This window comes from Panthera uncia, chromosome E1 (assembly GCF_023721935.1).
Source record: "Panthera uncia isolate 11264 chromosome E1, Puncia_PCG_1.0, whole genome shotgun sequence".
NCBI lineage: Eukaryota > Metazoa > Chordata > Mammalia > Carnivora > Felidae > Panthera > Panthera uncia.
In genome coordinates, this window is record NC_064814.1 from 18,567,734 (window position 1) to 18,595,182 (window position 27,449).

At 51.0% G+C, this 27,449-nt stretch overlaps 1 protein-coding gene and 1 non-coding gene across 2 annotated transcripts in view; both read right to left on the reverse strand.

Annotated features, from left to right (window-relative positions):
* Positions 1 to 1,049: 1,049 nt before the first annotated feature.
* The window catches only part of PRKCA (protein kinase C alpha), a 424,558-nt gene continuing 398,158 nt past the window's right edge, over positions 1,050 to 27,449 (reverse strand). The window contains exons 15-17 of the mRNA XM_049637684.1: positions 22,324 to 22,431; positions 19,652 to 19,792; positions 1,050 to 7,656 (exon numbers count right to left, since the gene is read on the reverse strand). Coding sequence (XP_049493641.1) covers positions 7,492 to 7,656; positions 19,652 to 19,792; positions 22,324 to 22,431 — 414 coding nt within the window. The 3' untranslated portion in view covers positions 1,050 to 7,491. The remainder of the gene's footprint in view (positions 7,657 to 19,651; positions 19,793 to 22,323; positions 22,432 to 27,449) is intronic.
* LOC125927797 (U6 spliceosomal RNA) lies at positions 13,000 to 13,106 on the reverse strand. The gene has a single exon (XR_007459471.1). It is a non-coding gene; the product is annotated as a U6 spliceosomal RNA (small nuclear RNA).

Below are 27,449 nucleotides of genomic sequence, written 5' to 3' on the forward strand. Positions count from 1 at the left end.
GGGCGCGTGGCTCGGGGCCGTTCTGCGAGGCCGCGTGAGGAAGAGGCACGAGCCGCACGCATACGCGGTAAAGCCACCAGCCCAGAGAGAAGTTCGGGGTGGCCTAGGAGCCAGCGACGGCACGCTGCTCTAGGCTATTCTTGCTCAGTAACCGTCCCCCTGGCAGCTGAGAGACCCTTAACCTCCCGGAGGCTCGGGTGGGAGCCGGGCAGCTTGGGGACCGGACCTTCACCCAGCGGACACCGGTGCTCAGGAACCCCACTCAGAGCACTGGGAGGGGACAGGGCTGGAGGCTGTGGGGGGGGGGGACAGGGAGGGAGAGAGGCGGCCGAGGGATGAAACCGAGATCATGAAGGGGGAGCAGCCCCCCAAAAGGAGGCGAGCGAGCAAGCGAAGGCGGGCTTTGCCAAGGCTGGCCCTCGGCTTCTAAAAGGAGTGTTCTTGTTGTCGCTGGCTTTTACTCGTTCCTGACGTGACCTCCCCCCCCCCCCCCCCCTTTTGGGGGGGACCATCCCCCCCCCCCCTTTCCCCTATAAAAAACTCCCCCCCCCCCCCCCCCCCGCCTGTTTTTCGCCCACGAATAAAATAAACCCGGGATGAGGGCTGTCGAGGCCAAGAGTGCTGGCGGTCCCGAAGCCGGGTCCGCAGTGTGGCCAACATGATGGGCGACATCGACATCAGCTGCTGTGTGTCCCCCACGGTTTGGGAGTGACGAACGGAAGCCCCCCGGCAGGCAGGGGCCACCCGGACGGGCGCTCCTCTCCCCTTCCCAGCACGTCCCTGGCGCCTGGTGCCCCTCCCGGCCCCCAGTGGGCGCTCCACCAGCGGCTGATAAACGACCCAGGGAGTGACCCACCACTACTTTACCCCGGCAACTGTTTGGGTTTCAAATGAAAGCACAACGCGCTTTACGCAAAACCAGTGTCAGCTTAAACGGAGACACGCGTCAATAAAACAAGGACCCCGGGCCCCACCCAAAGCTGGCTGCACGCTTGCTGAAAAAGAACGGTGAAGCCACCAAGGGCTCGAGCAAATGAGACCAGGAACGCTGAGCAATGATCGTTATATTTATTTGTACACACTTGCTTCCAAACTACAATTAATGTGTCTAACAAAGCATATCATGCAAACGAAGATCAGAGGTTCTACAAAGTGAGGAAAGCACTGAATTTATACATCTGTCTCGCCTGCTTTAAACCAAATGTTACTGGACAGTTGAATGGCCTCTACATTTCGTCCGTAGGTGCTTATACAGAAGGGAAAACCTCCACCTCCACCTGTTCCTCTTCCTCCTCCGTCCAAATTTGGGGTCTTACACGATGTTTTTCAATTAACGATTTAAACATGACCTGTCCTTCGCGCGCGCGCGCGCGCGCGCACACACACACACACACACACACACAGATCATGTGGCAAAAGCAATGACTTCAAATGTCTCTGACCATCTATAAAAGCTATTCTGAAAGACCCTGATAGAAAGGATATGAGGTGAATTTTTAGACCATTTAGACTCAAAAGAATAACTGCCTTCGGTGGATGATTTTGAATAGTCCGCTAATCCCTTAAAAGAATCACATCCTTCCAGGAAGAATATCAACAAAAATCTACGAACAACCACAGGAATAAATACTCCTAAAGTTAAGCAGAGGAGACAAAGACACAGTTATTTAATCAGAAAATGCAAAGCCACCTTTTGTCTTATTTTAGAAAAGAAAAAAAGGTTGTTATAAAGACTTGATAGTTTTCTGAAAAGTGGGGTTCTGTCTACTCACATAAGAGAGGATTCTGAAACAGATGCCCCAGGGAGTGCTTGCTGTCACACCTCTTCTTTCTTGGGGATATTGAATTAGATCTGAATTGCCCAGTGGACAAAATCTCTACAGGGCGCTTCTGAATCTTCACTGAATGTGAGACTTGGGGACCCATGGGGACCGGAGACAGAGCTGAGGAAATGTCCTGCCCCTCAAACCGAAAGGTGGTCACAGAGCCTCACAGAGCAAGGAAAGGGACCCCAGGGATCCCAGGGGAATGCTATCCCGGGGCTCCATCTGGAAGGGGGACAACAAAGCTATCTTTCCTATGGTCCAAAAGTCTCTAGACCTTAGACGGTTATCCCCAGTGTCCATTAAAAACATGGAGGGCATCGGTCTGCCAACACATTCCACCTGATTTCCAGCCGTTCTGATGTGGACTCCATATACCACTGGCATGGGAAAATCCTGCAGTGGGAGTGCAGGTCAGGGGTGCTCTAGCCTGACCCCTTCTGAGTCCTCCTATAGACTCCAAGGGATTGGGATCTTATGAAAGTGTCAGTAATTTTATTTTAAAAACTTATTTTAAAAGAATTATTAAAGTTCTCCATAAAAAAGTACAAATAGCCCAGTATACTCGGTTGTTCTACTGGAATTAACAAATTAATTTCTTCCTAAAGGTTTCAAAAAAAGTCTTTGGAACTCGTGGGCCTTAGTGTAGGGTCACTGTAAGGCTGTTTCATGACTGAGTGAGACCTACACAGTTATGAACTGACATCTGATCACATAAATCAGAGGCACGGGATTCCTGGTCATACATGATTTCAACTCTCCAAGAGTCACTGACATCAGAGAATTAACCGAATTGGGGTTGACACCATTTCTAGATGCCTTTGCTTGCTATAACTCAGGTCACCTTTCCCAATTTTCTGTATCTTTTGCAGCAGAAATATATGGCATTCCCTAGATTCGTTGCATCGGCCCAGATGGGAAGTGACAGAAATGTGTACAGTCTGGTATATTTCATAAAATGTAACCCAAGGAACTCAAGGAAAATGTTTTAAAAATGATTTCTCCACTTGTCAAATTAGTGTGCAGTCACTAAGCAGTAGAGGGCCCCTTTCCTTCATTGTAACTGTCATGGCTTTGCTGCTCCTGTAACTGTTAGGACCATCCTATTTGGGTCCCCAGGTCAGTGTCTATTTCTTGATGATGACTGTTGAGTGTGCTCGGTGGGGGAACAGGCGCCCCGCCCTTGCTGGGTTTAAAGGGACAGGAAATGGTGTGATAAGCACACACAAGAAAGAGGTGATGGGCTTCATCAGACCAAAGTGAGAAAATGACAGTCAGTTGGTGTTGCCTTTCTGAGGCATTTAAAAACATAAGACTCTCACTTTTCCTCCCTCTTTGGTACTGAGAAGTCAGATCCCAGCAGGAAAAACCCAAATCTGTCCTGCGAAGTGCAATCAGGTGGGAACTGCAGTGTGAAGTTATTTTTTGCCACTTCTCCATCCATCCCCGGCTGCCCTAACTCTTGGCAGGAAGCCACAGAAGAAAATGGGTGGGGACCTACTGGCTTCCAGGGTGTGCTGGCTGGTTTGGCTGTGCCCAGGGAATGGTGAGCCCCTCCAAGGCAGGCAGGGGAAGGGGGCCTCAAGGACTAGTGAGGAATTGGCTGGCACTCAGGAGAGGTTTCCTGAGGAGGACTAGACTGTGTTTCGGGCAGCAAAACTGCTCTCCGGGACCAGCAGGTGCATCAACAACCAACAGCGCAAAGCCACTGGAAATAGCAGCAGGTTCCTTCCCGAGATGCCCTCTCCTTCCACGCTCTCTTGGCTTCCTCCTTCTTGCAAGAATCCTCCTGGACACACTCAAGCCCTGCTCTTCTTTGAACGCCTTACTGACCTCGGCCTCCACCAACCTCTCCCTTCTCGGGACGTCAACGGGTGTCTCTCTTGGACTCTGTGTATTCATCCCAGCAAATAAGTTGCACGCTCTGCTAAGGACTGCAGCTCAGAGACGCGCTCCACAACCGTCTCCTGGCTTACACCCAACTTGGTTTTTCACCACCTTTTAACCAACCATGTCAGGGGAAGTTCTAGAGTGGCCTACACTCTCTGATTTTCTGCCAAAATTCCTACTAAGCCTAACACATCTCCTAAGAAGGTCTGCATTCACTGGTACTAGGTCACGGGGATAAAAGAGAAGTAGATGTGCCAAAGAGCGATTATTTCAGTTCCTAGGGTCTCCAATCAACCTTTTGAATTGCTTCCCACCTTCAGTGAACCTCCCATTAACCTCTGCGGGCTGCAGCCAGGAGCACACTCCACGTCCTTCTGTCTCAGCCAAGCATCTAGGGCCCTCAGACAAGACGCCAAGAGAAGGACTGCCAGCCCTCTGATCTGTAGCCTCGGAGCGAAGTTCTGCTTAGAAGCAGCCACCGTCCAAGGGACAATAGACGCAAGGCGATGTGAACAGCCTCTCAGAGTTACGGACCGAGGAGTCTGGTGGAGAAGTAGCCTGTGCTAGATTCTGCCCGGGCCCTGGACCTCCTCGGTCCTCAGTGATTCGGGCGGCACTCAGGGGCTGGTCTTTCAAGAGGCCCCCAGTCATCTGCCATCCAAGGTGCTTCCCCTCGTTCCAGCCGCCAGCTGCGGCCAGCAAAGCACCCCTTCCCTGCACTTTTGTTTCATACGATGCCCGTGAAGTGGGACCACGGCACAGGCTTATATAAATCAATTCCTTTATAAGCTGGTCTAACGGTTGGCAAGGGTTACCCACATGGTTTCTTCTTCCGGCAATCACGGTCTTGGGCTTCTCAGACCTTTAAAACATTTAGCCCTTATCTAAATTTGGTACAAAGCCACGTACCAAACAGGGTACAGCACGGGTAACACTTCACCAGGCCCCGAGTTTTACTGTCTTTCCTTCAAGTTTGTGCTCAAGCCTGCTGTCCCGCAGGCCAAGTGCTGGGCCCCACAGCCAGGATATCTCCTCTTAAGACTCTGCCATGCATTCGGAAAGAATACAAGCCGGCTGAGAGGCTGAACATGTTTCCTGGAGAATTATGAATTCGGAAATGTGTTGGCTGTTCGAGGGAAAGCCTGAGACTCCTGCTGGCTTAAAAACAAGCAGGCAGCGTGGGGCTCGGGAACAAATAGTCCATAACCCCATGAGTTCCTTTCTGAAACTTTCCTCACTGCCTGGGGCTTGGCTGGGGGTTCGTCCTGCGGCTGCTCAGTCCTGGGGCAGGGCGGGCGTCTGGCTTTTTTGTTTCTTAGGCTCATTCTATGAACTGGTCCCTTTTCTATCGCACCGAACGAGGGGTACCTGGTGAGGAAGTGTCCCCAAAATGTGCACTGACCAGGGCGGGCTGCAGCTCTGGGCGTGCTGGGGCCCGTTTTGAATTCTGAAGCCTACAGCCCGTAAAAGGTGGTGCGGAGGAAGTCGCTCTTTTCCAGGAGGATCCACTGCCTACCCCACCTCTTCCTCCAGTCCAGGCTTTCCAGGACAGACCGGGTCTGCCATCTCAAAGACCCTTCAGCGGTTGTGACGTGGATTTCAGGCAAATAGCCAGAGAGTAAAAATGAGGAGGTGCTTAGCTGAGAGACGCATTTGGGGGATACGGGGAAACGGAGAGGCCCCTGTACGAAATGATCCCTGCTTCCATGTTCTTTCTGTTGTAGGAGGCTGGCTTCTCTGAGGACCTTGTGTTGTTAGCACAGCATCTCACCACAGAAGCGCTCTTCGCCGAGACCGGAAAGGCCAGTTCGAGCAACAGGTGGGAGAAAGCCTGCAGCTTCTAAAGAGTCTGCCGTTAGTGCCAGGGGATGGCGGTTCCCAGGGGCGGCTGGATGGGACGGTTTGTCTCATGAAGTCTGTAATGTGCTGGAGGGAACGGCAAGTCGTGCCGGGGGCAGCAAGGCAGACAGAGTCCTTCTGCTGCGTCCAAGCTCCCGTCCCTCCCACCCCGAGCCACTAACAGTAACAAAGCTGAAAAGGAAAAACCAAACAAAATCCAGCCCAGGGGCTGCAACAACATCACACCTGCACGAACACACTAGACGTACGGGAGTCCGACACTTCCCGCTGTCCCCACGAGGAAGAGCGGAATAGGAACCAGAACAGAAGATGTTGCTAAGGAGCTGGGAGAGAGTGTCCTCTCAGAGACGATCCCCGACGACAAAACTTTTGTTTGCAGGTAGAATCAAATTAAGCACGTAAAAGAGCCATTCGTTTTCAAAATTAGATCTACGACAGGAAATTAATATATCTGATACAGTGCCAGTGTGCAGGGTATGCACGGGGTGGGGGTGGGGGTGGGGCGACAGGAGGCAGCAAGGAATTAGGCTAAAACTTAATCATAGAAGCAGATTAGAAACAAGAGCCTTCACAAATATAGCACAGTTGTGTCTTATAAAATTATTATAATACTCTCTTTATACTTGATACGATTATATCAATAATATAGATTCACTTGTAATTAAGGTTTATTATAAACATGCAAAATTCATTGCATGATGCATTTGCAAAACATATTAAAATCCTTCGAGCAATAAAATATCTTTGAGCTGATGTGCATCCAGATTTTCCTGATTCTACGCCTCCAGGTGTGCCATTCAACACGATCCGGAATTGGGGACCAAAACTGCATTGGTTTCCGTCCCTTAGTGGATGTCAGGGGCTGGAGATGGGAGAGATACCGATCGATGGAGACTTATGCTACAGTCAACACTCTGTTAAGTTACTTTACAGCAATACTCTCATCAACGACACCGCAGCCTATTAAATAAATAAGTACAAAAGGGGATGGGGCGTATGCTTCAGCTTCTTAGGAAGTAGGCAGCAAAATATTGGTTGGGCTGGGGGTTGGCTAACAACACTCACGAGTAGTGGCATGATTGCGGATGGCACCCTGGATCACAGAATAATCTCCCAGAGATTAAAATGAACATACACACACACTGGGTTATCCTTGATCTGAAATGATGTCACATGCTGATTTAGCAAAGTTCTTAGATTTGGCCTCTTAAAAAGAAATGCAAGTATCAAGATAATTTATCATCCAAATAGGGCAGCTGACAGATTCACCAACATTCCTCTGAGGTGTCTGTTTTTTAAAACCAGTCATCACTGAACCATGATTGGGTTAAGACTGTCAACGTCTGGTAACAGCTTGCAAATGACTCACCGGTAGGGACTTGATTCATCTCGGGACTGTTTCCATTGAGGCAGAGAACAGAAGCAGCGGGTATTTCCAAGTCTCCCCTACCCCCAATCCCGCCTGGATCACATTCTGGGGTCCCCATTCTTTGAGTCCAAAGACATCTCAGGTGGAGATATTTTCTTGCCCACTGGACCGGGACAGGTTCATTTTAACATCTCTGGTTGGGGGAATCCCAATGGTGGAAACTGACAGAGGGCATGGAAAATATATCAAACCGTACCAAAAAAGGGGGAGAGTTTGTTTTTTAAGAAGGGTTAATCTACAGCCAGATGTGACTTCTACATACTTAAACCGAACACTGTACACGATACTGCCTTCTACTAAGATAATGTTCTTGGTTGTAAGACAGAAACCCTGAACAGTTACTCACATTTGGACTAATAACCCTAAAATTTTCAGGCCTCCATCTGGAACGGGAGAAAAGGCCATGGCCTTAAAATTTTAGGGTTAAGGATCATTTCCCACTGCTGGAGGGCTGGGGGCTGGGGAGGCGTTAGTTCTCGGTGGTGAGTTTCATACCGCGCTCTGTAAGATGGGGTGCACAAACTGGGGGTTGACATACGAGAACCCCTCGAAATCAGACTGGTCTATGTTAGCAATGACCAGCTGATCAGGTGGTGTTAAGACAGGCTGCCCTCGCGTGAAGAACTTGTCAAAGTTTTCTGCACCTTTGCCACACTGTGGAGAAGAGAGAAAAAAGGACAGGTCAGTAATTTTTACCAAAGTACAGGGAGCGGCTCTCCGAGAGGCCTCTGCAAGGCTGAGCTTGGCCCGCGCCAACCGGGCCTGGCGAGGCAGGAAGAATTCTGGAGAACCTGCACACCTACTGGATTCAAAAGCCAGGCACAGCAAACAAAAACGCAAACTCACTCAGTCGTAAACCTTCGAATACCCTCGGAACCGAACCCCTCCGTGGAAAGGCACTGCTGACAGAAAGGCAGCAGCAAGGACACAGCCTGTTTGATTTCACTGTCATTTCCTAGAGCAAGCGGGCGAGGAGCAGGATACCCACGCCCGGGGCCGCGGGTCACTGTCCACGGTGAAAGGCTAGGATGTTGGGTGGGAGCGCAGGCAGCAACCTCGGGACCGAGAGGCCGAGATTACTGTCCCGCACCCGGCTCTTTGCGACCGTATTTGTAATAAAGCGAAAGCTGTGTTGTGCTTGCAACCGCAAAGTCCTAAAAACCTCACTCGACCAACATCGAGAGAGGTGGTGGCGGCAAGGTTGGGCCGTTCACCCTCGGGCCCAGTTCAGTATATCTAGATCTGTCTGGTCAACCGGCAGATAGGTTGACCCTCGTGGGTGGTCTCAGGCTGGAGGGGGTTTGCTCTGGTGCCCTGAGCAGGCAGAGCAAAGCCTGCTGTCTGTCTTGGATTTTCCTCTCCTCCAGGGTCCACCAGGGCGCTCAACGCAGGAGGGGCTGCGGGCAGAGCCGGGGGGCAGAGCTGCCCTGTTCGAGGCTCCGAGAAACACGGCCGTGTGCACGGCACCGCTTGGGAGCCTGACCCCAAATGGGTGGGGGGCAGGGGTGTCCCCACTTGCTCAGCCACTCAGAGGGCTGTGGCGTGTTGAAGTCCCCAGGACCCCACATGACTCTGAGGCAGGGAGGGGTGGGTTTGCACCGGTGATACAAATAATGGTATTCCCCACGTTGCAAATGATACCCTTCTGCCTGCTGCCATCATAGGGCAGCACTGACTAATCAACTAATCATAAGGCACATTAATTCCGAGTTAGCACAGTTTTAAACTAACCAGGCATTCCTGGATTTTTGCCGGAGGACAGCTCTAGGTAAACTGCGAAGGTGGTGGTGGAGGGGTCTATCCCACTCCCTCGAGTGTGAAAGGGGCAGAAGAGCCGTGCCCCCTCCCTGGGCTGCTATGAAGGTTAAGGGTGCAGTGTTTTGCACAGAGCCCAGCATGCAGTGAGAGCACAAGAATTGCTGTTATTCTTGTAAGGCCGGTTTAGTCTCACAGACGGTAGTTTCCCACCTCCTCTTTTACATCTTTCCCACCTTCTAGAAGGCCTCTTTGAGAATCTAGCTTCATTATGGTTTTTCCACCTTCTTATCATCCAATAGACCCTGCTCCTAAGTCTGTTGCAGTGGAAAGCATGTCGTGAGTCCAAAGAAAGGTCTTCGTAACTGACGGCTTCCCTTTCTGGGGGCGGGGGGGGGTTTCATTTTCGTGAGTGGCCCCCCCCTCTTAACGGGGGGGGGGGGGGGAGAGTCCACACAGTGACTCCCGTGTGGGGATGTGGATGTGGGTGTGGGTGTGGAGGGAGGCAGAGGACGGTGTGGGGCCCTTGCATCCACTCTACGGAGGCCCCCCGATTGGGCCTGCTCGTCACATGGGTCCTGCCTCCCGCATGTGAAACGGGCAGTTGTATTTGAGGACGAAGTTTTTTTGGGAACGTGATTAAGCAATACCCACGACCTGGAAGGTTTCATGGAAATCCACTCTAGGTGCTCCCAGAGGCTGGGACATGTGCTCCCTCAAAAAGCGATCGTTCGCATTTCTTCTTCTCTTCACTAATCACGCAAAGGTGAGCAAGAAGAAACTTCTGGGAAAACTAAAAGGCGAAGTCTCTAAAAGGAAGAGGAAGGCAAGCCAAGGTAGACTGTCTTCCGTCCATCCAACCCTAGGCTTGTGGATGTGTTCTGTGAAAAGACGGCACAGGTCTGACCTTTCCTCTGAGTACCATTTTGAGGGGATTCGCAGATTATCTTCCAAAGGGAATTCCAAAAGCCATGGCTCAACGGCCACATAAACAAAAGAACTAAAAGAAGACTCCCCAAGATCTAAAGAGGGGACCACACAAACATCAGCACCGAGAAGCCTGTGGAGAATGACTCCTAAGGGCTGCTGCAGCTTGTGGGGCTAAGAATGGTAACACGTGGGGCAGAACCCTCGCTGCTTAGAGCCTCGTGCTGTGCAGGTTGCCAGGAGAGCTAAGGGGGCCCCCGGAGACCAGGCCAGTCTAAGCTCTGCTTGGTGTTCACACTCCACGGGAGTGGGACTGCTGGTCTCGAGATTGCTTGCCCCCAGAAACCTCTTCCTTTTCCTTCCCACTCTACTTCACTCCAGAATGGGCAAGAAAGCCCCAGAAACGCTGGAGGCTAAACCTGAGGATCAGATGAGATCCAAGACTCAGAAGAACTTCCTATTCTGAGGGAGCTCCTATCAGACGGATGCCGCTTCCCCCCCGCCCCAGCACAAAGAGCAGGGGAGGGGGATTTTAATCATAGGTTTGGTACTATGAGAAATAGAGTCTATTTTTCCACCACGGAGAGTTTCTTAATGGTTAAAAAAAAAAACGAGCCTTCCACAACTCCGTGAAATTAGCCCTGAAAGAGACAATCTCCTTTAAGTCAAATTGGAGATGATCTTGACCTACTCATTTTTCAAGATGTTTGTGTGGAGAACTGCAACCATCCTCAAATCAGCACCCATCAATGGCTGAAAAGGAGAATGAAAATCAGTGCTCTTTGGATCCTTGGGGAAAAGATAAAGACCTCAACAAGGTATTTACTATACTTCAAACGTAGAAAAGGTTCTTCCTGCTGTCTGTGGGCCAACCTTACTCATAACTATCGGCTCGTGGGCAGGACTCAGGTGTCATCTTGGACGTTAGAGGCACTGGTGCTGCCTGTGAATGGGTGAGAGCGCAGGTGAAAAACGAGGCTGGCCAGGCTACACACATCTTCTCGACCTTCCTCAGGGATGATGCAGAAGGTTATTACCACGGCCACTGGAAGGGCAGCTTCCACCATAGCGTGTGACAACGGGCAGGTTTGCGTGGGTCATGGCCTCTGAGCCCTATGCCACCTGACAACCCATGACAGATGCAGGCAGCGTTTGCCACGTGTTAGCAAAACCTCTTGGCAACTCGCACCGTCTTCACCTCCCAAGGCGGCCCACGCCTATCACCAACGGAGGCTTTTGCCATCTGGGATATGAAGGACCACATCACTGGTGTGGAACCGAAGATGGAGGTGAGGAGGGCAACAGGGGGCAGCCCAAAGCCGGCTGGGCCAGGGTGTGAGCCCAGGCAGGTCCTCTGGTACTCGCGGAGAGCACAGGATGTCAGTGCATTTGACCCTGAGGGAAAATGGGAGGTGCGATGGGGAGAGGGACCGACTAGAGGTCAAAAGCCCGTGGTACAGCTTTGAGAAAATCACTGCACCTCTTTGTATAAGAACATCCACCTTCCAATGCTATCTTCCGGATCGAGGGAACCAGAGTGTGCAATCCTTTCTAAATGCTCAGGCACGATACAGCCCTAAGGCACAGCACATAGAGCACGCACCTGTGTACAGGGCATGTCATCAATATGGGAAGGAGGAATGAACACTATTGGTAACAAATTAATAAGCTATCTGCCTCCCTTAGCTCTGGATTCAGGACATAACTCCTTTGTTGCTTTGACATTCTTATCTGTTTGGTAAAATCATAATTGATAAAATGCACCCAGAATTCAGGCACGATAAAGATGTGACAAAGCACAGAAAGACGCAGGCTCCAGGTGGAATTTGGGGTCACGGCGCTCCCCATCCAGGGCTCTGGGCAGCACACGATCCACTCACAGCCCTGTGCCCCCTGTGGAAGGGCCGTGGGGAGACACTGAGCCGGCCCCGCGCAAGTCGGCTTCTCGTGATTCTTACCTGGGAGAGGCCACCGAGAATGCACAATACATGTGTTGGTCTCAATTCTGTCCTTTACCTTGGTGTCTCAGTCATGTAGAATATAACCCCACGGTCACTGGTATGGGAATTAGGGTGAGTATGAGTAGCTCGAAAACACTGCCATTACAAAGCAAACCCAAAGGAGCAGGCAGAGCGCGGAACAAAGCAAGAGTAAAGGCGCATTGCAAGACGGAGGAGAAAGGAAACTTACAGAGGTGGGGAACATCTCTGGCAATTACCAGATGTAGCAGGATAGGCTTCGTCTTAAGGGAACCCATATTTCAAGCCCCACTGTGTGGCGGTCCTAGTGGAGCGTTAGTAAGAACACTGCCTACGTCCGTGCACAGCTTTCTGACTCGTGGTTGGGCGCAGACTTCATGTAAATAACCAGCAGCAGAAATGAGCGTGAATATTCTGCTCTGGGCCACCTGGGAGGCCGTGTCCACACCATGGAACCATCCAGCGAGGGGGCTGGGGTCTCGAGCAGCAGCCCTTTGTAAGATCAGCATGCTCGAGGAACGGTCTTCCGTGCATGACCCAACACAAGCAGGAGCACACGCTCAGGGTTAACAAGTGGGGTTAGTTTGCTCGTTTAGTCACCCAAGGATCTGGAAATGTGCTCACCGAAGGCCTGGATGACCACTGAAGCCAGTGCATTTTGGTACAGAAAGTCTGGAGAATAAGAACGGACAGAGGAAAAGTATTTGGAAAAGAGTCAGTGTCTGCCCTGGGAACCTGAGGGTCAGAATGGCCCGTGTCAAGCGTGCCACAGACCCACATGCGCTGGCACGGAAACACCTCCCAGATACACCGCCGTGTGAAAGATGCGAGATGGAAAATGGGATGCGTGGTACCTCGCTGTGTGTATGATCACACATGCATACGGCTTTCCAAAGGTTACAGAAGGGACGGTGAATAGTGGGACCAGTAGTTGGGGTTAGGGGCGATAGTGTCTTGTCATTTTTATGTCCATCTTTACTTAACTATTTCACCACAGAGTATTTTATTTTAACATTTATTTATTTTGAGAGAGAGAATGAGCACGAGCAGGGGAGGGGCAGAGAGAGAGAGAGAGAGAGAGAGAGAGAGAATTTGCTGTCAGCAAAGAGCCCAATACGGGACTCAAACTCACAAACTATAGTATCATGACCTGAGCTGAAATCAAGAGTCAGATGCTTAACTGACTGTGCCAGCCAGGCGCCCCTAGTTATTATTTTAATAACATTTTTTAAAAAAGGGATTAGGACCTCCTTCACCTCCTGCCAACATCACCTGTGGTGAGAGACTGGAGACAGGTTTTCGTTTCTTAGGTGAAATCAAACAAGTACTTATCTGTTGCCTCAGAGCAGATCTCAGGAAGCTTCGTGTCATTCTTGCGCAGGGGCTGTGCTAATCTTCTCCACGTCGTTCCAATTTTAGTAGACGTGCCGTGGAAGTGAGCACTAGGGCCGATCTCAGGGCCAGTTGTGGTCCAGAGGGAACCGGTTCTATTGACGGGTTTGTTGACAGACACAGGCTGTAAGCCACCCATTAAATGCGTGGGTTCTTGTAGGTGTCAGAGCCACGTGTCCGTGAGGGAAAGGCTCTGGCTTACCCCGGACCATATTCTATGGAGCAAAAACTTGCGCTCCATTTGGTCTTTCTTTAGGAACAGCCAGCGTTAGAGGATTCAAGGCTCCTTTTCCAAAACAAGATGTTGTGACGACCAGTGTTGTTGGCAACCTTCACTGCAGACAAGGGGAGGTCGTCAGTTCACACAACTTGAGGCACATGGGGTCTGCATTTATCCCATCCATCACCACGGAAGCTCCCTGAGGCTTGCAACAGAGCCGTTTATTTATATCGATTACGATTTTAAACGTCTCATTCCTTCCCATTTTTCTTTCCAGCAGAAAAGCATTTGGGAGAGGAGCAATCAGAGAGTAGGCAGACTCCTCGCCTCTCATCGACCAAGTGGGAGCCGTCTTAGGCTGGCTTAAAGGCTTACGTCACACCCGAGGACACCGTGAGGTGGCCGATTCCGGTCTCCAAAGGCTGGTTAGTGTTCACATGTTGTTGGTGAAGCTCCCTGAGTCTTGAGAAATCTCTCAATTTTCTTTAGCATCACTCTTGCTGGCACCACGGAAAGGCTGGGAGAATGAACGACCAGAGAGAACGGAGGACAAGCAGCCCAAGGCACTGAGCACTTAGACAACTGCTCCAAGACCCTCCTTCTTCTACCCGGATGGCTGCGGCTCCGTATAAGGACCTCTGCAGAGCGATTACTAAGAAGAACACCGTTACCGTGTCCTACGTTTTAGGAAATCCACATGGAACATGTAGCTGTAAAGAGGCATCGCATTTGCAACCTGCTCTCAAATGGTTCCAAAAAAAAAAAAAAAAAAACCCCCACAAAAAACAAAGCACACACAATTGTGTATCTGTACACATGCACGCTCAGAGATGTAGAGAAAAAATGATAAAGCAGAGGTGGTAAAGTGTTAACACGTATGGAATCTGGGTAAAATGAATACAGCAATTCTTTATGGGGTTTTTTTTTTTTCAACTCTTCTGCAACATTGAAATTGGAGGTTATCTCAAAATACATTTTTTCAAGATTTAAAAAGGCACACGGCACTGACTTCAATAATTAAGCCACCATCCAACTTCCTAAACAAGCTGATGACACTGCGAAACACCTTGTTTTGTTGCACTCCACAGATGCTGTGTGTTTCACAAACGGAAGGTCCGTGGCGTGCCAGCAACAAGCGAGTCGACTGGCGCCATTTTTCCAACTACATTTGCTCACTTCCGGTCTCTGCGCCACATTTTGGTCATCCTCGCAGTATTTCAAACGTTTCCATCGTTATTGTGTTTGTTAGGGCGATCCGTGATCAGTGATTACAACCTGATCAAAGTTCAGGTGACGCTTAGCATTTTTTAGCCACACGGTGTTTTTCAGTTAAGGTACGTGCATTCTTTTTTAAAAGACTCAAAGCTATTGCACACTTAGTAGGCCACAGGGTAGAGTACACATAACTTTTATATATGCACCGAGAGACCCCAAAACTCACTGACTCTCTTTACTGCGACGTGCCCTTCATCGCGGTGGTCTAGATCTCGAGGTGACCGGGAAAATGAACCTGACTGTGCAATCACACCACAGTGGCACCTACACTCGCTCTCACTGTTCTTGTTCTCTTTGGCTCTGGCTGCAACGATGACAAAGTCCTGATGAAAGTTATTTTTTTCCCCCTCTCTCTTTTTGATAAAATAAGGACAGCAATTTTCCCAGAAAGGCTCTCTGTGACAGACAGGCCTATTTCCAAAGTGCTCTGCTCATCTATCAACTCCAGAACATATTGCTCGGTGTTAACTTTATAGATTAATCTTTCTCTCTCTCGAATAACCATTTAAGTATCGTGAATGCTTTTGGCTTGCCTGTGAGCTAGCTATTCTGCTCCTCGGTGCCAATGGATAGAATTCAAACACGAAAAATCGATCGACGTTCCACTTCTGAGAGTTCCGTGAACTGTTATTTATCATGGGCAGGGTGAACGGGCATCTGAAGGCGGTTCTTGGGCACTCTATTCACATGAATTATAAATCAGGGTAAAAGCCTACCCAATTCAAAGCAACGCTGGATCAGAATCGTGGGCTCACGTGTGCCTCCAAGGGCACACTCAGCCTTTGATTTTTCTGGCAAGACAGAAACAATGAACCCTCCTTCTCTTGGTGGGATCTCAAGATGCTGGGTCAGGTGAGCTGGGCTACGTCACCCTTTCACGGGGGCCCCCTCCTCATTTATCTGACGCCATGGGGAGGTCGCCTGGCCCCTGGCATTTCCCCCTCAGCGACTGAACATTAGCCTTTTCAGGAATGAAATCTGCTTTAAACTTTAAGAAAAGGTACCTTCTTACATGGATCTGCTGAACATTATTAATAAGCCTCTTTGATGGCCCAGCCTTGTTGTTTCGAACACTGATGGTCCTTGGGTCTGTGGATCAGAGGCTCTTTGCTGTTGTGTTCTCTTTGAGAGAAAACAGAAACCAGCCTGCTTTGTGCCTTTTTTCCATCAAGAAGAGAGAGTTATGTGGCTGCCTCCTCTCCAGGAGAACACAACACAGCTGGTTTTGTCTTTGTTTTACCACATAAACCAGTACATGAGTGTTCCATCTTCTAGGAAATCACCTCCACCTTCACAACTGCGCACGGCGGCCTTCTGGGGGGACAGCGCTGCCAGGACTGGGCTCTCCCAGGGTGGGCCGCCTCGGGGCAGGTTCATGCTTCCTGCAGGCTCTTCCCCCACTGCTGCCACGTCTGTGCCTGGGCTGGGCGCCTCTGAGCCTCCAGCCGTGAGATACAACGTTCCGGGTGGGGCCTCCTGATGGATTCACCTGTCCTGAAATTTTGCATTTTCAGTGGCATTCATTCTGGTCTACCTTCAGTGATGTCACTTTTGTAGGTAGGAAATTTTTTTTTTTAATTTTATTTACTTATTTTTGAGAGAGACAGAGATAGCATGAGCAGGGGAGGGGCAGAGAGAGAGGAAGAGAACCCCAAGCAGGCTCTGCACCATCAGTACAGAGCCCGATGTGGGGCTGGAAACCATGAGATCATGACCTGAGTGGAAGCTGAGAATAGGGAGCTTAACTGACTGAGCCACCCCGTTGCCCTGTTAGGTAGGAAAATTAAAAAAGACGGGGTACTACGGGAACCCCGGGTGCTCCGCGTAAGCTCTGGGACTTCCCTCGACTCTCAAAAACCAAAAACCCACACCTCGTGATTTTGGAGTCATCTTTCATTGGAGATTCCAAGGAAAATTAAAAGCTGAGGCAAAGGTGAGCGTCCGAGTTACAAGCACAAACTTGATCTCTAGAAGCACCCTGCAGATAACTGGGGGTGCTCGGGGCCTTACTACTGGCATTCGCAAGGACCACGGGAGCCGGGCGCCAGGAGGGAACGGTCCTTAACACGGCAAATCTCAGGGAAATCGATTCAGCGGCACTTGCTGAATAAGCCTCTTTGATGGCCCAGCCTTGTTGTTCCGAACACTGATGGACTGAAGTTTGCATGGAGCAAACTTCCCCAAGACAGACTGGTTTAGCCAGCCAGGGCCACCGCCACCGCTCACGGGGGGGACGCTGTCCCAGAGGAGTTCGCGGCCCACGGGCAAAGCCTCGGGCAGCACTGTTTCTGCAGGGTTTTCTCTGCCGTGACAGGGAGGGCCGCATTGGAGCATCTCTGTTTGAAACGACAGAACCGCCCCTCAGAGAATATTCAGCTCGGTATTTTACCCGGAAACTCTTCTGACTATTCAACTAGCTCTGGATCAGGGGATGACGCTTGTCCCTGAGGAAGGGGGGGAACGTCAGAGGGTAACTTTAACACGTCGCTAGCTCTCCTCGACGGCCGTGTTGACCCCAGGCGGAGTTTGTGCGGCCTCGGTGACATCCGGACGCAGCCGGCTTTCTGCTGTTGTAAATGTCCTCTCCGGCCGCCCGGACTGTTCGTGGCATGTGGTCCCTCTGAGGCTGTGGAGACGCCCCCCCTTTACCCGAGACTGGGGGCCAAACTCTGATGCTGTGTAGACAGGCAGCGTGGTGTACAGGCTGAGGAAAACTGAGCTCTCCCGGGAACCAGAACTTTCTCGTTGACCTCTTAGCCTTGGAGTCTCTTCTGCCCTGGGACAAAAAGTCCGCGGTTCACTCCTGCAGCTGCTCGTTCCTAACCCCCAGCGCTGCTTCGCGTCCCCTGCTGTCCTGTCCGCTGTCACCGTGTATGCTTTCCAGCTCCTTCCTTTTCTGCATAAGGTCTCCAGCAAGATGTGGGCTTTTGCTGGGAAAACTCACTGTGAGCAAAGGGCGCTTCTCCTTTCCCTCTGACCAGAGATCCCGCCAAGCGGCCCTTCACACGAAACCCTCCTGCTGTAGGGCCTTGGTCCATGATTCCGGCTTCTGTAGGTGAGCTCGGGGGCCGTTTCACAGCCAGAGGAAATTGCTTCTTCCTTTTGATTTTAGCTAGCCCTTCGTTAAAACCAAAACGAAACAAAACACCAAAGAGCCGCACTCCAGGAATAAACAAACAGACACACACTGCTCGTGCCTCAACTCCCTGCTGCGGTCGAACTCTGCCTTCAGTGACTTGCATGGCCCCCGGGGAACAGCTCAGTCAGATTCTGGCTCCTGGACCCATGTCGCCCTCTTGTTCCCCTACATCTGAGTTTAAGGCTGCAGTGTCCACGTAAAGGGGGAGACCACGCAAATACACAATTTCTCCTGAGGATGAAGTGGAATAAATAGGGGATGTGTTTTGTGGCTGACTGTTGCATCTCGCCTCTTTCTGGAAAGTGACAGACAAGTAATGGTATTTCGCTTAACACTTAAAGCAGGGTCAGTGTGGCATGTCTATGCTGGTCCCGTAAAGAAACTGTGTGTTCGATGCTACTGTGGACCTTTTATACTTAAGAAGGCTAGATACACAGAAAAGGGAGAAAAGAAAATCCCGAACAGAATGTTCTGAGACTGCCTGCAGCATAATTTATGACTGTCCTCATCCCCCCGCCACCCGCCCCCTTAAAACCAGGTTTTGCAGACTGAAGGGAAGGGATCCGGGGAGCACCCCCTGGGAACCTGTGTCCAGGACGGGCTAAGAGAAGGTAGGGTGGCAGACACAGAAGGGTCCTCTCTGAAACGATGACTCAGGACGAAGTCAACTGACCTGATTAATTTTAGTTTTCCTTCAGTTTGTTCTAAGAATATCTCGGAAAAGTAGCAGTGGGCTCACCACCAGCAGTTTTATTCTTGGAGTAGAGGACACATAAGCACATTTGATGAGGAAGTTGCTGCTCTAAGAATAAAGCTTGTGCCAACCAGTCAGTAACTCAGCCACCCCAGGGGGGTCCCTTTTGCCTGCTCACGGGCGCCTGTCGGAGGAGACAGATGTGGGCTGTGGGACACAGCTGCTCTGCCGTCTCGGGAGCAGGGGCCCCGAGGTCATGGCCCAGTGCCGGCAGAGGCAGAGCTCGAAGGCACGATCCGCTGGCCCCCAGAGGTGGGATGCGGAGGGGTAATGGAGACTCCCCGGGAAGCACTGAAAAGCGGCGGGTGGTATGAGTGAGGAGGCCCGTGTCTTAAAGACTCTCGGTTCACCTCTAGGGATAGAAATGTTAAGACCGGCCGACGCTGGTTACCACCGACAATCAGGAGCCTGGCAGATGGCGGTCACTGAGATGGAGAGATGGTGCAGCGGGGGGAAGGACACAGGTCCCGGTGCCAGAACACCGCCTACCAGCTGTGTGTCTTCGGGCAAGTTACTCAGCCTCTCTGTGCCTTAGTTGTCTCAACTGTAAACTGGGGACAACAGGACCCACTCTGTAGGTTGGCTGCGAGGGTTAAATGAGCAACGGGGTGGGCCTGGCGCCCGGGGTTTGTTAAACACGCGCACAGAACGGGAATCCTGTGGGAAGAGTCTCGACGAAGGTGGCCAAGCCAGAGTGGTGGCTGGCACCCACTCCTTGCTGCGGAGGCCATGGCCAGCGAGGGAACGGCGGCCAGGACCTGCGGAGGAGCTGGCTAAACTCTGGTTACGCTTCAGGTGCAAGGTGCACCCAGGAGAGCCGCACACACACGAGAAGTCCTGTCAAGGACTCGGAGCAACGGTTACAGCCCCGCTGGGCCTGTGAGTCCATGAAGCCCGATCCCCAAAGCAGGTGTGCCCCCACCGCTCTCTCGGTTCTGGCGGGGGGCGGGGGGCACTCCGCAGCCGCCCTACTGGTGGGCACGGGCCCCCATCCCCACCGGGTCTGTGCCGACTCTGAAAATCAGCAGGAATCTGGGGGGCTCAAGCCACAGACTGAAGGCAAGGCCGGTACCTGGCCTTTTTTCCTTCCCCACCCCGCAGAGGTCAGGGGTCACCGGCCTCCTCTCTCCAGAGACACGGAGGGTGCGACGACCCCTCTGGGATTCGGGAAAATGGGGCTCAGGAGCAGGCCACGTCCCCCTACTCACCACTTTGGGCTTGAAGGGCGGCTGGATCTCCCTGTTCTCGAGTTTCTCCCAGTCGATCCTCCGGAAGAAGGCATGCTCCCGCACGTCCCTCTCCCCCTCAGGTCCGCAACCCAGCCGCTTGCCGGGGTGTTTGGTCATCAGCTGGAAAGCAGCAGAAAAGAGGACGTAACGTATACCGTGGTGGCCACAGGTGACGACAGCGTATCGTATAACTGAGATGTGCCGAGAGCACAGAACCTAAGAATCCTCCCCACGAAGAAACAAAAGGTAACTAACTATGTGAGGGGAGGGACGTGTCTACCTGATATGGGGAAATCTCTTCACAGCGGATGGGCATATCAAACCGCCAGGTGGCACATTTTTAGATGTATCGCACAAAGTTTGTCGATTCTACCTCAAAATAGCTGGACAAAAAAAAATCCGCCCTCCCCCACCTCACGCACAAAAAGTAGGAGAAGAAGAGAATGTTGGACAATAGGGCCTTCCCTTCGGCAGCTCTGCCCCCCAGCCCGGACCGTGTGGACGCCCGGAGAGCACCCCAAGAAATCAGCCGCTTGTGCAGACTGACCCCCAACTCACAGATACGGTGCTGATAGTATGGGTCTTTCTATAGTGATTTCTATGATCAAGGAAACAGGGAGACAATCTGGCCCCACAGCCAAACAGAGGAATTTAAATAGGCATCTTTTGGTATCTGTGTCGAACTGCCTTCCCAGATGTCTATAAAAGTACGTGTGTGAAGAGGTAGGTCATCACTGAAAATTGTGCATCTCATGTGATACTAGTAACAAGCATCAGATGCCTGTTTATTGCTTGGACCAAACCGTATTAATCGAAGACTCGCGGGTTTGGCAAAGTAAATGCCAGGACCAGCAGGTGACTCGTCAATTCCCACGTGCCTAGTGCAGGACGTGGAGGCGAACACGGGCCACCAGCTTGGAGGGCAGGGCCCAGCTCTCCCTGTGTAGATTTGCAAACGGTGCCCGGCCCTTGGAAGACAGGTGATAAACGCATCCCAACCGATCAAACCCACTGGAAAATGTTAGCAGCGTGTTACTTTCCATCTCTCTGGGTCTGACAATAATTTTGTGGCCTGAAGCTTGACTATTAAAAACAGACCAAGTCATGAGCCAGTAATTTCCGTTCCTAGGTATTTCCTCGACAGAAGCAGTTCATATGTTCCCCAAAATACACAACCTGGAAGTTTCGTGGCAGTTCTGTTTGTAACGGCTCCCGAAACTGACGTGGAAACAACCCAAAGGCCCAGCAGCAATAACACGAATGGATAAACTGTGCTGTGGTCACACAGTGGAAGAAATACAGCAAGACAGGATGGAACCACAGACACAGGAAATGGAGAAATCTCACTATCACAGTGTTGGCTCAAAGAAGCCAGGCCCGGGGAAGCGTCCAATGGAAGACCGCATCTGTGTGATGTTCAGAACAGGTGACGCTAATCCGTGCAGGTACAAGTGGGGACGCTGCTTACCTCAAGGGGAGGGGCGGAGCTGTGGGACAGGAAGGGAGGGGGCTTCTAGGGTGTCGGAAACATTCTCTCTCTTCTAATTAATTAAACATGTATTTATTTTTTATTTGAGAGAGACGGAGACAGCACAGGCGGGGGAGGGGCAGACAGGGAGGAAGAGAGAGAATCCTAAGCAGGCTCCATACTGTCTGTGCAGAGCCCAATGCGGGGCTCAAACTCACCAACCTCGAGATCATGCCCTGAGCCCAAACCAAGTCAGACGCTAACTGACTGACCACCCAGGCACCCTTTAAAAAATTAAAAAAAAAAAGCACCTGGGTGGCTCAGTTGGTTGAGTGTATGACTCTTGGTTTCCGCTCAGGTCATTATGTCACAGTTTCATGGGTTTGAACCCCTTGTCAGGCTCTGCACAGACAGCGTGGAGCCTGCATGGGATCCTCTCTCCCTCCCTCTCTCTCTGCCCCTCCCCTGCTTACGCTCTCAAAATAAAGAAATAAAAACATTAAAAAAATTAAAAAAAATTTTTTTTGGATGTTTATTTTTGAGAGAAAGAAAAAGAGCACAAGTTGGGGAGGGATGGGGAAAAGTGGATCAGAAGCAGGCTCTGTGCTGACAGCAGAGAGCCTGCTGTGGGGCTCAAACTTGTGAACTGAGAGATCAGTCAGGCGGTTAACTGACTGAACCACCCAGGTGCCCTAAAACATTATTTCTCTTGACCTGAGTGCAACTGCATGGGTGTGTTAGTTTTGTGAAAATTCACTGATCTACGCACTGACGATTGGTGCCCATTTCTGCATGCACGGTTTATCTCAAAGAAAGAGAATCCAATGAAGAATGACCCAAGGCACACCATGTTAGGCAACGGAAGAGAACCAACGTTTTCTGAGCGCCCAAGATGACTTCTGGCAACTCACACCACAATTTCACGAGGTGGATGAGAAACTAAAACACAGCGCAATTAGCTGCCTGGGCCAGAGTTCCAGGAAGTCCAGTGGACCGGAACCCATTCTCCAGGCCGCCATATTTCCCACTATTCCCTGGGGGTCACCACACTGGAGCCCTTGATGGCAGAAATGAGTGGCATGGGTTTGCAGTGTCTCTGCCATCTCTCGCAGAAGTGTGGGGAAGGGATTTCCCCAGTCGACCCCCTTGGTCTGTAATTATAAAAGAATTCAGATCTACTTACCCCTTTGCAGATGGAAACGGCCTCCTTGGACAAGGATTTTGGGTAAGAAACGTTATGCTCCATTATCGACTGAAACAGCTCGTCTTCATCTTCGCCATCAAACGGAGGCTGTTCCAGAAAACAGAGACATGGGAAAACACGCAGAGTCATTCAAACATGGCGCCTGAAGATCCCACTCAGCGCCAAGAAACAGACAGGGCTTCCCGGCGCACCACGGGCTGCAGGGTTAGCTCAGCGGAGTTGCTGGTTTATTTGATTATCTTTCATTAGGTTGGCGGTTGTGTGTTTTTCACTTTTTCCTCTGTCTCTTTAATTATCCTGCCCTGGGCAACCCAAAACCATCTTTAGGGAAAAATGTTTTTGAGTAATGCTTTTAATGATTTGCAAATAAATTATAATTAATCCATTAATCTTGTAATTATGTGTTAAAAAATTTAATTATAATTAAGTTAGGTTACAGATGGCTCTGCGTGCAGGGGTGGGGGCAGGTGGAGAATGCCAGTACCTTTGGATTCTGAGCATGGGGCGATGGGGCCATCAGAACACGGGCAAAATGGACTTCCTCAGGTCCAGCAATTCACACCAGGGCCCTTCTGACCCAACAGGGAGTTGCTCTGTCGGGAGCCTGGCACCTGCATGGTGGTAGTGATGGGAGCTTAGTTTCTACTGGACACTTCCCTTTCCGCTTCAACCGGGTTTGTAGGAGGTCACGGCTTTAAAGTCAGGAGGATCTGGACCAGAACTCTAGTTCCACCACCTCTTAGCTGGGCGTCCATGGGCGGGCGACCCATCTCTTTAAGATGCAGTTTTCTGATCTGTAAAATGGGGTTCCCTGGTGAGTCTGCAAAACTCCTGCTAGTTTATCACGGAACCATCAGGTGCCTGATGAAGGGCGGTGCCTAGTGGCACTGGTATTTTATTAAGGCACATGAATGGTCTTAGAAGGGGCTGCCAGAATTCTTGGGAGGAGCTGGTGAGCTCAGGACGTCCTTCAAGTTTTCTCCTCCGGCAGGTCTCTAATCCCAAGAGGTCTGGCAAATTACCTGTCACTCTGGAGGGACAGTACACAGGATAAGTGGGTTTATGGGCCATTTCTTAATGTTTCTTTATGGCTTAGCTAACCTTGGGTTTAGCAGAAGAAAGGCAGACCAGGGGTCAGCTCTCATACAGAGAAGCCCTGTATTTCAATCTCGTTGCATTTTACTTCTCGTGGAAGAGAGGACTCTCCGTCACTTTGGCTAACATGGTTAGGGCTCTGCTAATGCAGAGTCCAGCTTGAATGTAAACTATATCGTGGGCCACAGATAGCTGTGCAGTAGTCAGCAGGATATCCCTCTTGTCGAGCATTTCCGAGTAAGAGAGAGCATTGGAACCAAGCAGAGTGCTCCCCTTGAACCACGACTTGGATCATTCCAACCTGCTCATCTGACCCCCAGCCTTAGTCCTCCCCGACCCTCAGCCCTGAATAGGAGTCACCTGTGGGGTCAGCACATGGAAGCCACACCCACCAAAGGGAAAGCCACTAAGTCTATCAAGAACCTACCTTGGGACCAGGTAGGGAAGAGCAGAGGGTTGGGACTGGTGCCATTATTTTTGTTTTGTTTTGGTCTAGAAATATAAATAAATAGGCCTCTTTTCCAGTTGCAAGCGCCTGGTATAAAGGATATTTAATTTGGCCAAAGCATGCAGGTGGGTGAGAAGAACTAAAATGCTCCGAGCAGAGCAGGAACAGCCCGCCATGGTGAGTGTCCCTGGGCAGAAGTAACATGGTGCCTGGATGCCCCACGGCAAGGCAGCTGGGCACAGACACCCGCTTGCACGTGCAGATGGTCACCTGGGTCAGCCGGTTTGTGCCACCTCAATCTAGAAAGAACAGAGCAGGACACCCTGCGGGTGTGAGTGGAACTGCACTGGCCAAGAGCTCCACTGGAGCCCAGTCCTGCTGTCCATCCCACTACATCTTCTCTGTCTGATATCATGCAACCCACTTCTTCAGGACACCTGTGATAGGACACCCACACAACATCCCATTTTCCCATAGATGATCCATAGATGTGGCTGGTTCTTGGCCAAGGAGATTTTCATAGCTAAAGCAAACCTGATACAGTTTCTGCTCAGGGCTGTGAATTGCACACATCCAGGGGGCCCCATTCACTCTGAATTTCCTATGTATTCACTCTCTACAATGTCATGGTGCCCGGGATGGGAGCCAGGCACAGGTTCTGCTCCTGGATAACCAAACAACACTTCTCAATGTGGCCTCTGAGGGCCGCTAGTTGGGAGAAACTACATACTTTGTGGATTTCAATGCAAAATGAAAATGTGGGCCCCTTATTAGATAATTATTAAGAATTTCAAGACGGCAACAGCAGATCATCAAACCAGATGCATGAGGCTCTTGGAGCTTGGGTCCCGTATGACTACATCGGTCACACGCCCGTGAGGCTGGCCAAACGTGGTGGACTTTGCTGAGCAGTGACAGAGGCACCAGGGAGAGTCAACTGGCCTTTTTGGTGCAACTGGCCTTTTGGTACTAGCAACAGGAATGCTCCAGGGGCTGGGTCACAGATAATCCAAGCCAAAGGCTTAAGAGAAATTCTCTGCAAAGGGAAACTCAGACAAACCATCTCCAGGAATCTTTCTCAGCAAGAATCTCTGCGTTTGAAGACGATTAGGTCGATGCAGCTGCCTTTTCCCCGACTCTGATGTAGAAGACAGGAATTTGCGGGGTGGGGGTTGGGGGAATGTTCCATGCAGGGCACTGGGCTGTTGCAGCTGCTTAATTGTCCTCATGGCCTGGGGACCAGCTTGGCCCAGGTGAGCTGTGCCTACTAATGATCAAAGGAGGTGCTTGGCCACGAGGCCCCCTCTGTATTCCCCCTGAGAGCAGGACACCTGGCTCCTGACACACCCCAGACAGCATTCCTTACAACTAGCGGGTATTCGTCCTACAGGACACCCCTGGGTCAAATCTTGCACCCTTTACCCCCTTCTGGAGATGTGCATTAACATTTACATTTTTTTTTATTAAAAAAATTTTTTTAAAGCTTATTTTTGAGACAGAGAGAGACACAGAGTGTGAGTGGGGCAGGGTCAGAGAGAGAGGGAGACACCAAATCCGAAGCAGGCTCCAGGCTCTGAGCTGTCAGCACAGAGCCTGATGTGGGGCTTGCACTCACTAATGATGAGATCAGACCTGAGCTGAAGTCGGACACCTAACCAACTGAGCCACCCAGGCGCCCCAACATTTACACTTTTTAAACGTTCTAAGAAGTCCTGCAGTAAAGAAAGCCGTTTAATCCAAATGTGAATCATATAGGCTGGGGATTGAGGACCCTGAGGGCCCTTGGCCTCACCTGTTAAGATTTCTAAGCTAGAACAAAAGCCACACGACCACGTGTCCTTGGGGGCAGAGCCTTGGGGTTTCACCCTGCGTCTCATCCCTGTGTGGCCCCAAAGACTGGGGCCTCTCCCGTCAGCACATCCCAGGGTAGACAGGTGCCTCTATCCCTGATGTTCTGTTGTCACCCACTTTGAGTCTGTACTGCCTGATGAACAGCCGGTATTTGGGACTGTCTGTGTGCCGGGCACCGTGGGGAGCACTGTGCACATCTCCCTCAACCCTCAAAACTGCTGTATAGTGTATGTACAATTAAGCCCGTTTTACAGCTGAGCCGGTTGAGGCTGTATTACGTGCTCCGGCCAGGGTCACGGAGCTGGGATGTGGAAGAACCAAGATTCGAGCGCAGACATCTGACTGCGGGGTGCGGGCTCTGAGCCATTCTGAGCAACGCCAATGCCTCGCATTTGCTCCGGTGGGTCCGTGGTGAAGGATGGTCCCCTGGCATTGCTGCTGGTGGGGCGGACTGGGAGGTGCTCAGCTGCTGGTCCCCCCGGCACCTAAAGAGGGCGCCACTGGGGCAGGGGTCGGGGAGACCATTTCCGTATCCTGTATAAGGAGTAGTGGTTCTGAAAAGAAACAGGGGCAGTCGCTGTGGCCTGACATGATTCAAGTCATTGTGCAGGATGTCTCCAGCCTAGAGACCTGGCATGATTTCCCAGGCTTATTCCGATGGCTAGATCTCTTGCCTTTGCCACACGTCCTCTGCCAGTCAGCAGAGGCCACCCGAGGACCCACGCTGATGGTGCAGCTGCCATCTTGGTCTTGCTGTAGTGGAGTGCCCTCTGGGATGCTCCTGGGGTGCCCTGCGCCAGGGCTGAAGTGCTCCAGATCTCATTGGTCAGAGTCAGTCACGTGCTCTATCCAATCACGAGTGAGCCGGGAGGTACAATCCGAACATGTGCCAGAAGGAAGATCCCAAATATCTGGTGACAATGAGCAACAATGCTCATCACATCAGAAACGCTCCCTGGAGTCTTCTATTGAATTAAAACCATGTATTCCGGCGGGGAGAGGGATTCCAGGAAGGTTAGCACCCACATTCCTTTTACCTCAATGCAAAAACCGCTCTTACTTTTTTGGGAGCTCTTAGGCCTGTCACATTATTTTCAAATAATGACGCATCATTTGGAGTTTCTTGTTTTTCATGGACTGTTGCAAACGCTTTCTCCGTGGCTACCGGTGTTCCCAGATTAATGCCGCTGAGCTGATCCATCATCCGTCAGGGACGGGCTCACTTGTCCAGGGGCACGTTTACAATGGCTTCCAGGGCGGCACTCTGAGAACTAGCAGCTTCTATAAACGTCTCTGTGCCATATGTCCTTTTTTCCTTCTCTGAATGACTTCCTAAGGTAAAACTTCCCTGGTGTGGGGTTATACAGCCGCAGAATGTGAACATTTTTATGGCTCTTGTTAAGTCTGTCCTAGTGACCCGGGGGAGCATTCTTACAGGTAAGTGCTGCTTAGGCCTTGGCATTGAAGGCAGGTCAGTGGTGAAGTTGTAATTATATTCATTTGCCTTCCCAGGCACCTCGGCTACCGAGCCTGGTGACAACAGGAGGCAATGCGTTGCGGGGGACTAAGTACGTGAACTTTTTGGATGGCTTCTCTCCCCCTTTCCCGCGTTCCCACGATCATTTTCAAATTTCTACAAATCTGGACTTTGTGTGTCTCAGGCTAAGCCACCTGTTAATAAGTAAAGTCTTGGCTTAGTGTAAAAATGTTC